The 13159-nt window shown below is 41.5% G+C and overlaps 1 protein-coding gene across 1 annotated transcript; it reads right to left on the bottom strand.

The window, feature by feature from the left end:
• Window positions 1-332: 332 nt before the first annotated feature.
• ric8b (RIC8 guanine nucleotide exchange factor B) lies at window positions 333-12900 on the bottom strand. Its single transcript, XM_080762573.1, has 11 exons — window positions 12624-12900; window positions 12104-12151; window positions 11357-11992; window positions 9774-9868; window positions 8414-8564; window positions 7244-7339; window positions 6170-6314; window positions 5851-5995; window positions 5196-5315; window positions 955-3235; window positions 333-898 (listed from the first exon to the last, which is right to left on the bottom strand). The coding sequence occupies exons 1-10, from the start codon at window positions 12705-12707 to the stop codon at window positions 3127-3129; spliced, it is 1629 nt and encodes a 542-aa protein (XP_080618699.1). The 5' UTR covers window positions 12708-12900; the 3' UTR covers window positions 333-898; window positions 955-3126.
• Between the last annotated feature and the right edge of the window lie 259 nt (window positions 12901-13159).

Genomic DNA, 13159 nt, shown 5'->3' with positions numbered 1-13159 from the left:
CTTGCATACAACTTTTTACAAAGTTTTATACTTTTTAACTTTTTAACTTTTTTTTTTACATCCTTTATAATGAGAGTCGATGGAAGAAAGGTCCCATTTTTCACAGTTAACTTTTTTGAGCTCTTATTACTCCGTCATACTTTCACTTTGAAACTTCATTCAAACTTTATAATGTTCATCTATCTTTGTTCTTTATCTCTTGTTTTGAAAAAGTATATACTTTTTAATATATTTAACTTTATTTATAGTTTTTTCCTCCCATTGACAATGTATGGGATTTATCTCTAAATCAACCTCACTTTTGCAGCCTCATTACTCTGGCATACTTTGTCGTAGAAACGTGATTTAAACTTTAAAACGCTCACACGACTCTGGACTTTTTCGTGGTTCAAACCGTATTCGAATACGTTAAACGTTTTTTCCGAAATCGCAGTTCAATCGCAGGCCGTTTCGCCAACACCAACACCACAATCGCACATGGTGTACGTCAATATCTCAGGCCACTCACAGCGAAAAAAATATTTGCATTCGACTTTTACTTTTTGCGATAGAGCAATTTGTTCGGGCATAGTTTTCCCCCATTCAGAACCATTGTAATCTCCCAGTCATAGTACTGGCATAGAACTTGGAAGTCTTTTACTTCCACAGCTGAGACATATAAGGGCTTAATTACAGGGCTGACATTAAAGTTACAAGATCTCAATGAGTTGCTCTGCGATACCTTGTGAGCTTGTAGGTCTGCTATTTGTGCAATTGGCTGGCCTTTACACAGCTCTCGCAAGAGCACGCACACACACACCATGTCTTCCTATTGGCTGGCCTTTACACAGCTCTCGCAAGCGCACGCACGCACGCACGTGCGTGAAAAAATGGAAAAAAAATGAAAAAAAGAAAAAAACTTAAAAAAAAGAAACAAACTAACTTTTTTTTTTTTACTTAAGAAAAAACTTTAACTTTTTTTTTTTTACTCTACAATTTCCGCAATTTTCAATTTCCGCAATTTTTAATTTCCACAATTTCCGCAATTTTCAATTTCCGCAATTTGCAATTTCCGGAATTTGCAATTTCCGCAATTTTCAATTTCCGCAATTTCCGCATCGCTTTATGCAGTTATTTATGCTTATTCTTTTTACACATTTTTATACATTCTTTTTTTTTACTTTTCCTTCAGCTTTAATACATTTTCTACTGTACATTATATACATTGCGTCTTTTGGCGAGCCCACGCAGTTTCTGTAGGGAACTGCTTTCTAGTTGCTTTCTACTATTGACAGAGGATTAGTGTGGGTACGCATGTATGTGCCAGTGTATGCCTGCATGTATGAGTACGCAAGCGTGTGTATATTTCAGTTTTGAACATATCATTGTTGAACAGTACAGCACTTCATTGTCATAATAAAGAGTTATTTAGCTACCGGTATTTGACTTCAATATTCTTTATGCCAGCGTTTCTCAATCTTTTGGGCCAGTGCCCCCTATCAATATCTAGGTCCCCCCCCCCCTCCCTCCTCCCAAAAACAAAACGAAGTTCTTTTCCAGTTTTAATAACTTTGCAATAGAAGCCTCACTACATATAAAACGTGTGGTTACACCTTCAGTCTTGCAAACAATGTACAAAAAAAACAATTATTCTTCAGATTGTGGGAAAAAGTGACATGCATTTCATCCACATATTGTGCAAAGCTCAAACTGTCTTGGTTTGATTAGGCTTGTACTGTAACAGGAGCAGAAATATGATTTTTAACATCAAGAGGCTATTCTGGCTTTCTAATAAGGAAAAGAGTAATTCTTCATAGATTCACCCCGTTTAGCCATGAGGTCTGTGGCTCAAAGGTGTGAAAACCTGATCTTTTGTGTAATTTAATTAGTAAAATGTATTTTGTGAATAGGAAATAGTGGTAAGCATGGCTATTGTTACTATTAATTGACTGGCCTGCTAATCCCAGACACAACGGTAAAACATTTACAGATAAAAGATTTCAGGCAAATTTCCAGTGTTTAAATTGGCAATGAAACTAAGTGTTTTGCTTAAGAAACATTATCAGTCACCCAAAGCAGAAAGATATACACTCAAGGTACCAATTCTGTTCCATATCATATTCAACCATGCAGTTTTCAACAGAATTTCATACCCACACATCTATTTAAACTAGCAATTTCAAAGAACCATGGTTTTAAATCCTATATACTTTTGGATCTATATAAAATCATTTTCAATATAGAAAAAGCATACATGTCTGAGGACCCATTTAACACCATGCTTGATCAAAGAAATAAAAATACGTTAATAGAAAAGTAATTTCTAATACACATTTCTTAAGAGTCCACAATGGGTAAGGCAGAAATGATCCAAACACTATTCATCCACCACAGGAAATTGTTGCAGCATCTCTGTTAATCTTAAATGTGCTTACATGAAACAAATGATACACTAAGTTATAACAGCAAAGGTGAGGGCATTGCATTTTGCCACCATGACTACCGTTTAGTGTTTACACAGCCAAAATGTTACTCGCCCCAACAGCTACTGCCTTACATCTAAATGTGCCTCTTGCTTCATTCCACAATGCAAAGCCACGCTGATTAAAAACTAAAGAGTTGCTTGATTAGGCGCTGCTCACAGCACTTGCTATAATTCTATTCATAAATTTGTATACAATGTGCACTTAGTATGTATAGTACATCCATATAAATAGTTTACATCGACATCAGTTAGCAGGAACAATTTAAAACTACTTAAAATCATAAGCCTCAGTAAGGAATGATATCTTATTCAAAACCAATGACACTTGGAACCTTGGCGCTTTCAGTGAAATAGAGTACATCACTGATCTACTTGTTTATTTTGTCAACATAGCTAAAAATGGGGGGGGGGGGGGGGGGGGGAAGTGCATGAAATGGAAAAATTCCTTCCATCAACAGTATTAAAGACAACCACCTCTGTCTAATGGGTGCCATCAGAATGTGTTGCTGCCATGTCAAGTCCAACTCTGCTTCTAGATAATGGCTTGTGTTGTGGGTATGGGACCCTATAGTTAGACAGAACACAGAATGCGTTGGGGCGGGTGGCCAGTGTGGCGCATATACTGGAAGAGGTGTCCTGGATCCCGACAATTCCGGAGTGCACTAGTCCGAGTCTGATCCCGAGCTGTCTTCAGCTGGCTGACACAGAGCTTCGTCTAGTGGTGCTAGCGTACCGTCCCTCCTCACACCCATTGGGCGGATCAGGTTCTGCCTGTGGGCACAGAGACCAGAATATTAGCACTGCTGTACAGTTGTTTCTTTGTTCCGTGACAGGTGGAAGAATGTCCAATGCTGGGAGCACAAACGAAAAAACAAGACGGATTAAAAATACACACATCCACATCCAAATGAGTGTGATGCAGACACAGTATAGCTTTGATTAGAGTCCACGCCCCTTTGTGACCACAGACGATCTAAGAGGAGGCCCTCGGCCGCTGTTGTACACCTTTACTCCCTTCCTAAGCTCAAGGACCCTTAGAAGATGAGTCCTCCCCTTTCAGAGACGCTCGCCCCTATTTGGTCACCCCACCCCCACCCCCACTTGGCCTTCCTTCCCTTTCTATGGCGGTTTAATTACAGGATCAGTCCTCAGTCTAATCTCCTCAAAGCCGTGGCTGCCCCTCCATCCTAATCCAATTATATCTGCACTGGGTGTCACCACTTCCCTCTAAGATGATTTATCAGAGAATTATCCAATCAAAGATTTAAAAAGATCCTATTTGCATTCAATTGCAGGATGGAAAACATCAATGATCGTGTAATTCCTAGTTTGTTCTGAAATTAGAATTGTCCAGTTTTGTGAAAGGTCCCGAGTCCCACAGGTTTCCAAAACAAGTAAAGACGGTAAAGCCTGAATGGAAAACCTAAGATGCAGTTACAGTATTCAGTGAAATAATCCCCACAGAGACGGTGAATAATGTGTGATAAGTAAAGGATATAGCCTCATGGAAATGATCACAGGAAACTATTTGGAACCGTTTTATGATGCAATTAAGCCCAAGGTGAAGAAAACAGTTAGTAAAAAGAGTAAAAGTGACACCTTTTAGTCATACTAGAGTAACTAGACCAATTAACATTGATTAAAGTCCAACACACCAACCCTACTTTTCATGCAATGGCAGTGGATAAAACTGACAGCAACAAGACATAGAGTGAAAACCTGTACCAGAGAGAGTGAGCGAGAGAGAGAAGGTGTATAAAAGTGTAATTTTTTTCCTGTGTGTTACTCTCTCTCGTCCCAATTAGTCAAAAACTCCATCCTATCCCCCAGAACGCTGAGAGGGGCCTGGCTGCTACTGGCAGATGTAAGAGCTGGGGGATGGGAGTCAGAATATGTGCTAATTGGGAGACCAGTTAAGCAGTTTGGGGAAGCGCATTCTTGCAGGGCACTGCCTGATCTCCAGAGAGCTCGTAGTGGGGGTGGCTTTGCTGTCTGCGACTCTCCCTCATGACCATGTCTCCTTTACAGTGACACACACAGACACAGACACACAACAGAATAGAGCGAGGAGAAGAAAGAGGGACCCAGCCTTGAAAAGGAATCTGCTTCTTGTGGGCACACGTGTCTCATTACAACTCAACCCCTTTCTCTTTGACTTGACAATGACAATGTCAGCTTTTTTTTGAGGGGTTCACCCCCATCCAAGTTCTTTTTTTTTATGGTCTAATTTCACCTCCATGTGTCAGTCCACCCTCCTATGTCGCCTGTGTGCGCAATGTTTGGCTCTTCAGAATGAAGAAAAGGTGAATAAAGTCGGACACACACATATGTTATTAGAAATCTCAAACGAGCCACATAAAGGATCTAAGGCCTTGCCAGCCCACTGTGCGCACCAATTAGGTGATAATTAATGGAGAGCTGGTAATGATGCTGCACAGGAGTGACGGCAGCTTCCATTTACAGTGGCTGAATGCGGCGGCATGCTGGAAGACCAGGCCTAATTGAAGCCGCTGGGCTAACGGCAGGAGATTCTTCCTTTTAATGAACCGGTTGGCAGGGAGCGCCCTCAGTGTTACCTTTGTCCAGGGCGTCATCTTTGACTAGAATTAGGTTCTGCTCCCTAAAGGAAAAGGTCAACATGAATACAACAGGGTTGAAGAGACAATATCTCATAATGATTCAGCTCACTTGAGTGTTTTTGGGGGTGCTTTTGTCGTTTTCATATGTTTACCTTGACAACTTGTCAAACATGTTGACGAGTTTCTGCGCTTCGTACTCTTTCTGCTCTTCCGTCATGTCTTCTATGGGGTTGGGCAGTGGCTCCTCAACGTGGCCTGTGATGGGATTGATGCTGCAATAGGTACAGGAGGAGTAGAAATGGGTTAAAAGGCAAACATGTGCAGCACACGTCTGAAATGTTCAGGGGTCATCGTACACAGACAAATGTGTCTGTGGCAAGACTTGTCCTTGTCTGTGGCACATTTTCTATTTTAACACCCTGGGTAACTGACACTCATTTACTATGACAATATGGCGCATTAGGAGTCCACCAGTACAGTGGTTCTCAAATGTTTTACTTTCAAGAACCCCCAGTCCATTTGGTTCCATCTGTACATTATCAGAGTTACAGACCTGTAATACTAATGGTCCATTTGGAACACCTTCAAGCAACCCCGAAGGTACCGTCCACAACCCACTTTGAGGATCACAGCACTAGTATTAGTATACTGTACATATAGGGCCAGCTCTGTTTCTGGTAATATTTGTATGCGCATGGCAAAAATAGAAGTTTGACGATGAACCCTGAACATGCTACACAGCATCAAACAATTGGGACACTTTGAGGCCAGATGACGACCCCCCACTCACACACACACTTCACTCACAAGGGTTTAGCGGATTTGTATTCCTCTGTGTCCGAGTCTTCGTCTTCGGAGTACTGAGTCTCGCCTCTGCCTCCTGCCAGAAGTCCTCGAGCCACCAGGAGTCCTGCTGCATTACCATACCCAGTGTACTTCAACAGGTTGTCCACTGCAAGGGAACACCACAAATACATGGTGGTATTGAGGTGCATAAACAAAACAAAAAAATAAATCATCTACTGAAGTTAATGTTATGGAGCACTCATGCTGTCGATACACTGCATTGTCCATTCGTCAACACCACAATGCATGTTCCCTCTCATTTTGTCATGATTTCTCTCACCACTTTCTTTGCAGAGGACAAAGAGAAACTCTGCAGCACTCTGCTTTACGCCCATGTCAACGTGAGTCATAAGCCGAACCAACTTGTTTCTGACCGTGGTGCCGATCTCTGGCCTAATCTTCACATCTTTTAGTGGAGGAAGCACCTGAGGTGGAAGTATAACAGACACCATCACATTATTTAGTTTTGGTTTAGTTTTAGGACATTACTAGGTTTTAACCACTTAAGCCCATATACTTTATTATATATATATATCTCTGCTGTCGGGAAGAAACCACCTAACTCCAAAATGTTCATTTTTCAGGAAATAAAAAATAAACAAGCCCAAATTGATGAAATCAATTAATTACCAGCCAATTTCTTCTCTGTATCGTTCCAATTTCACACATGCGCACACCACTCGTGCAGGCTCAGCAGAAAATTATCTCCTGTGTCTACTACCAGTGTGTACTACCCTGTCGGATATATAGCAAGCTCTTATATTTAGGAAATTAAGAAACCTGTATATTTTGAAAACAAAGCAATACTGCCTCCTCAAAGTTGGTGTTGTGAGTTTATATATTGTCAATTACTTGCATGAGAGGGGGAGCGGTGGTGGAGTTAGTTGCTTTAGCAGACAGTTTGAGGGTCCAATGGAGTTAAGAAGTTTTGTCCAAAGCGTTTACTACTTTCCATTGGTTCAATATTAATAATTTTTGAAACACACAGATGTAAAGTGTGTTCAATAGCACTGATTTATGCAAATAAATCAAAAGTTAGGAGGTTTTCTCCCGACAGCAACAATATGATAAATAGCTACAGTAAATTTGCCTAATCTGTAAGCATTGTAAGCTTGTAACTGCAATTTCTAAATTTGGGAACTTTTTTGCTGATAATGAAATGTCCAAAATAGGGGCGCCAGGTTGGAAGTAGTTTAACATTTCAAAAGCTATTTTCGGATAAATGGCCTGACGTGTGCAAAATATACATTCCATATACAGTAATTAATTAGACTATGATAATACACAAATTTAATCAAGCAATGCAATAAAGAGTTTTTTGATGACACGGTTCCATTTTGAGGAGCATTATTACCTGAGCCTTGATATATCTGCGGATCTCCCTGTGGTGTCTGGAGCCCTCAGTTAACAGGCTCAGTACTGGCGTCAGTCCTTCCTTGTAGTTTGAACCCTGCTTAGAATGAAAGAGAATGGGGACGTGAAAGCCTGACCACACAGACACGCTACAGCTCTAGTGTGTGTGGGGTGGTCACTGGGTAAAGCCTGACCACACAGACACGCTACAGCTCTAGTGTGTGTGGGGTGGTCACTGGGTAAAAGTATTTCAAAAATAGGCAATTGGCTAATAGTAATAATGAATTGAATTTATTAGCCAATTTAGGGCATTTATTATATAAAAACTGTAAATTTGGAGAAGAGATGAATGACAGGATATGTGAATCTTACCTCAGGCTACTAATAATGCCATTATAAATGACCAAATGAAAATAAAAACAGTGGTAAATTCTGAAAACTGTCTGCATTTGTATTCTCCTAACTGCATTACGAAAGCAAGTATTCAAACACCAACATAAACGTAACTGTACCAGCAGTGGTGGAACCTCAACATGGAAATGCCCCGTTACAAGTAAAAGGCCTATATTCAACTTTTACTAGCGTAAAGTACACATGTAAACTAAGGAATCTATAAGTAGCCCCCTCTCCCTTAAATCTACAAGGTAACTAGTAGTAACCAAAGTTTTCAAATTCGCGTCTGAGAGTAGATCTTTACATTTTTGAAAAATGGAAACACACAAGTAAAGTGAAAGTAACCTCCAAATTGTACATAAGCACAGCACTAAGTAAATGTACTTAGTGACTTTCCAAGCGTGTGTGTACCAGCAACTCATGTACTAGGCTTCCTAGTAGCTATTAAGGGTGACTTTTACATTGGTTTTTAAAGTAAGGTCTGGGGACACCCAGGGGTTCCAGAGGGTTCCCAGCGATGAATACAGCATCACAATGATTTTAACCCATATTTTATATGTTGGCTATTCAAAAATGGCAGATATACAAGCTCACAGCACGTCACCCCTTGTTGGTCACTTTTGAATAATCTTGACTTTTTTTTAAAAGACAAAAAGTCTTTGTGGAGGGTCCCTGGCTGGCACAAAACATTTTCAGATGGGGGTCCGCGGCCAAATATACAGAAAATCCATTTTGGGGTCCTTGGCGCGAATGTGTTTGAGAACTACTGGACTATTACCTTGTCTATCCTTTTCTCCATGAAGTCGAGCAGCACCTGGACAGCATCCATGTTCTTGCCACTATACTCCTCCTGGCCTCCCTGAACAGGCACATCAATCAGCATGTCCAGACAGGACACAGGCAGGTTACTCAGCAGGTTCACCGCATGACTGGAAAAAACAACAGTGCTGTAAGACAACTACAAGTGATACTTTCTTTTCTTAAAAAAACAAACTAAAAACAACTTATAATAATCATTGCTATAGAGCAGTGTTTCTCAAACTTTTCTTTTCTCAGAAATTTCAATCAGCCCCATAGCTCTGAGAGTGTAAAAATGGAACCAAGTTGACCTGTAAGGATCCCTTTGGAAACAAGGAAAGGTTCAGAATTCCTTCAGTCTGAGAATTCTGAGAATAAAGTACTCTTTATCATTCTGATAGATTAGTCCTGTGTAGAGTGTTGGTTCAGTAACAGGGGTCTCTCCAGCTCTGTTACATCTTAAATTTGGGATATCAGTTTCATCCAATCAGGAGCAAGTTCTCCTACATGATAAACAAGTGAAATTCGGAGTGCAAAAAAAAAGAAAGTAGACACAAGTCACACAACTGGAAATGGAACACTATCAAATACAGTAATATACAAACAATACTGTAAGTGGGTACTTTTCTGGTTGGATGAAATTAGTAAACATCTGAAAATGTAAATTCTGTTTACTAGAAAGATCAGAATACAGCTTTTTAACAATATACTTAGTTTTAACAAAATAGTTTACACACACACACACACACACACACACACAGGGGGGGAAAGCAAATACAGAGACATGCACAACAAGGGTCCACCTGGAATCGAACTGGAGACGCTACAATTACATGTTTGATTCACTGATGTGGTCATCTACCGGCACACCAAAATGCACTCAATGTCAATGAAACAAGGCTTACATTCCAGTCAGTGTTCCGGTCTCATATTTGGGGCCGTACATCAAATCAGACAAACTTCAACAAAGCCTCCTGCCTCCAAACAATGGGCAAAAACACTGTGACCAAGTTCTGAAACAGGTTCACCTCACAGGTCAAAGGGGTGCATCGTAAATCACTTTTACGTGACACCATTTCATTTTCACTCTGTCTGTGGCCAGACATTCTTGGGATTCTTGCATTACATTAAAATGAAAAGAACACACGTCCACAGCAGTATGACAACTAGAAACATCAAAGGATGAAACACCAAACATGATTCATAGTTTGCACTAGGAACCACTGTGTGTAGTGTAGGTCTTTTATCACTGACAGTAAGTTACAACCGACATATTTTGGCATTAAGACGAGCCAAGTGAATGACAATGTGAAGAGCAGGGGTGAAAGGGGGCTTCGAACCTGTGTGCTTCCTCTGTTTTCTCCTCTGTCTGAGTCTTTAACAGCAAGAGATGGCGCATGATGGCTGCAATGAGGCGAAGCTGATGGTCACCTTCCTATCAAATAAAGGATGGACAACAGCATGAAGCAGAGGGAACAAATAAATCCAGGGGATACAGGGAAAGAAGGGTACATTATCCATAATATATTACTTTAAATAGATATGTTCTGAGAAAAGTTGTTTCTTTCGAGATACCAATTCTGATCCCTGAACTTGCTTAATGGTCCACAGTGAATACAGATCCGATACCAGTTAAAGTGGGTTTGATACCAGGCACTCCCAATTCAGCATATGAGTAGCATGCCTTGGGTAACTATCGACATCGACACATCACCCAATTGGCCATTACCACCCGAAAAGATGAATTATTTTCATCTTTTCGGGTGACGTTGCTTCGCCCACTTTTCGACCATCGCCTGTTCGCCTGCTATCACCGGTAGTCACCGGGTCCCATAGACAAATAATGCACTTCCGGAAATTCGTCTAGCTGTCGCCCGCTGTTAAAACGTACTGTAAGACATGCATGGAGTACTGGGAGCTGGTGGTAGGTGTGGTGCTCCTGAGACACTGGATGAATTTGATGAATTCACGTGCACTGCACGAGCGTGAACAGGATTACATATACCGTATATATTGTTGGGTGGTTAACAGTCACCTAGTCGTTTACCTCAAGGAAGGGCCATTATTGCCCATCATATTTTATATAAAATAGGAAAATGTGGCCAAATGTTATGTTTTACCTGGAATTGTCCTTAAAAACATGTAAGGGAGAGAGTAAACAAACAAGAGTAAAGCGCAGAAACAAATTCAAATAAAAAAAGAGAGAAGCAAAGAAGTTATTTGGATTTCCCAAACCTAAAAAGAGTAAGTCTCTCAACCATATTCCAAATATTCCTGGTTTTCAACTGAGCATATTAAGACCCATCATGCATGAAAAGAGATGTCTCCCTTCACGATGTGTGATGTGAATTGTGAAGAGGAGCATCTTTCTGCATCATGGCTGTACGTGGCCTAAATGCACCACATATGCCTTGCCCTTGTTCATAGAGATCAGGCAAACTAAAATGTGTAAAACCTTTGGTGGGACTCAAGTTGGTGTGTCGGTAATGATGCAACGTCACCCTGCTCCTTCACAGTGTCATAGTGCCGGACAATAAGCTGTTTTTGAGCACAAAGGTGGTGAACGGAGGGAGCACTGAAGGATCATCTTGACTAATTCTCCCTGACTAATCACAGAATGTTGAGAAGATGCCGTAGCCTATACTAGGGCTTTGGCCAGGTCAGATAGATGATAAACCTCTTATTGGGGCAGGGGCTAAAGAAGGGATCAGACCCATTTGAAAGCATTAAACCAGTGATATTAAATTAAATGATTGCTTTCAAACCATGCAGGTTTATTTCTCACATGTGCTAGATTAAAAAATATATACACCACACACCACCAGTGCTCATATGTACATTATATTAAGAAGATAATATTTCAGCATCGTCCAGTGGTATAGAAAGAAAGCATACTGTTAAGTACAATGCACTCTGCACTCACCTCATCACCAGTGTCAGGTAGTGTGAGGTTAAACAATGCTTTCAAAGCTTCCATGGCACGCTCGTTGTCCTCGGCAGGGATGGGTGGGGCCTGAGGTTCAGGAGGTGCAGCTTCATACTGACCAACCCAATGCACATCCAAGGTGTGCTCTAGCACCTCCGTTAGAACTCTCACTGCGTCTAGTTCTCTCCGTAAGCCTCCCCTCACATCAGGTCGGAGGGCAGAGAGCAGGAAGAGGAGGCGCAGTGTGAACAGGCCCACTTCGTGGTGGCCCATACGGATGGCATGTAAGCGTGCACACAGACCCCGAGCCAACTGCACATCCGCTCCGACCTGCTGCGCCGCAGCGCTGTTGTACACTACGTTGCACAAGCATTTCAAGGCTTCAACGGCCACCCTTTCCTCAGCTTCAGTCTGGGTGTCTTCCTGAAGGCCATTTTGATTGTCACCTCTTTCCTCACCATCATGCAACCTTAGTTGGGCCAGCTTGGCCAGCACCAGCATGCCCTCCCTGGTGGCCACGGGGCCGAGGACACGCTTGTCTCTTGACAGGATGCGGAGTGTCTCTAGGCAGGCCTTCTGACAGCATGACTGCAGCTGCCTCCCAAGTGCTGTTAGCAGACCCTGACACAGCTCCTACATGGGGACGGTAGAAAAAGCAAGGCTGAAATTATACAGTATATAAATTACATGGCTGTCATCAACAGCCCCAACAAATATATATATATGGAAAAGTTTAGTACGTACACTTCGCAGATTTTCCTCCTCCTGGTCAAAGGTGAAAGTGTGACTATTCTGAAAGAGACAACAACATGATGCTCATTCTTCGACACTGGAAGATCTGTTATGAATTTTGCTTTTGAAATGTAATATGAGCGGCAGGATTTCTTGCAACATTTGATTAAATTTAATCTGAGACCACTGGCGAAAGTGTCCCGTGGTCTTTTGGTGCCGTACAGCAATGAGCTTAATTTACTGTAGCTGTGACCAGCCTGCAGCTATCCATCGCACCATAAGCGCTATTAACAGTAATAACATAATATTAAACTGGAAGAGGGCGCTCCACAGAGAACACCATCTCCACACCGATCGATTCAAACGTGTGGTGCAAATAATGAAGTTTTTAATACGTTTTAATGTTCCAAGATTCCAGCTAACTTGCTATGCTAATTTAATGATTAGAAGTCGATGCATTAGCGATGTAGCTAACACGTTAGCACCATGGTTTGTTTTGGTTGACGTCAAATGAGAAGAATCAGCGCCTCACCTCTTGGTTATATCGCTTCAAAAGCGTTTTGATTTCCTCCTCGTTGTTCGCTTCGAGCTGTGATATGATATTGTTCAGATCCATGCCTGAAATATATCACAGCAAACCGATAAGTTGTCCTTTGTAAAGCTTGCTGTACCTTGCTGTCAGCCAGGCAGGGAGGCTAGCAGTGGCTAGGTCAATGTGTGTAACCGGTTTGGTTTCCCCACTGTAAGGAAACACCCCTTTAAGTTTCTTTGCACTGCAGCGGTGTGGTGGTGAGCAGCAAGCTGTTAGCCTCGGTACCCAGCCTTTTATTTTCGTTTTCGGCTAAGCTGTCAACCCCTATTTTGTCTTATTTTTTCCCCTTTTTTTAAACACAAAATTGTAATAAAATTATAAATGGGTTTGGATGAAATTGGTGGTGAACGGTGATCCATTTGAAATTGTATTTTCCGTTTACTAAAGAGCAGAGAGGAGACTGGGCTGCCAACACGATTGGACGTCTGGACTGTGAGAATCCAGGAGATTGTTTTTTTTTTTGTTCTGGTGAATTT

Source organism: Protomyctophum bolini (genome assembly GCF_963924005.1).
Source record: "Protomyctophum bolini genome assembly, chromosome: 4".
Taxonomy (NCBI): Eukaryota; Metazoa; Chordata; class Actinopteri; order Myctophiformes; family Myctophidae; genus Protomyctophum; species Protomyctophum bolini.
The sequence above is the reverse complement of the archived record's forward strand: the minus strand, read 5'-3'. Positions and strand labels throughout refer to the sequence as shown.

Bases quoted from the DNA above. Each gene is read 5' to 3' on its own strand.
- ric8b (XM_080762573.1), bottom strand. From the start codon at position 12,707: ATGGATCTGAACAATATCATATCACAGCTCGAAGCGAACAACGAGGAG. The intron at 5,996-6,169 runs GTGAGAGAAATC...GTTCCCTTGCAG, and splicing joins TGTCCTCTGCAAAGAAAGTG to TGGACAACCTGTTGAAGTAC. The intron at 5,316-5,850 runs GTGAGTGAAGTG...TACCTATTGCAG, and splicing joins TACAAATCCGCTAAACCCTT to CATCAATCCCATCACAGGCC.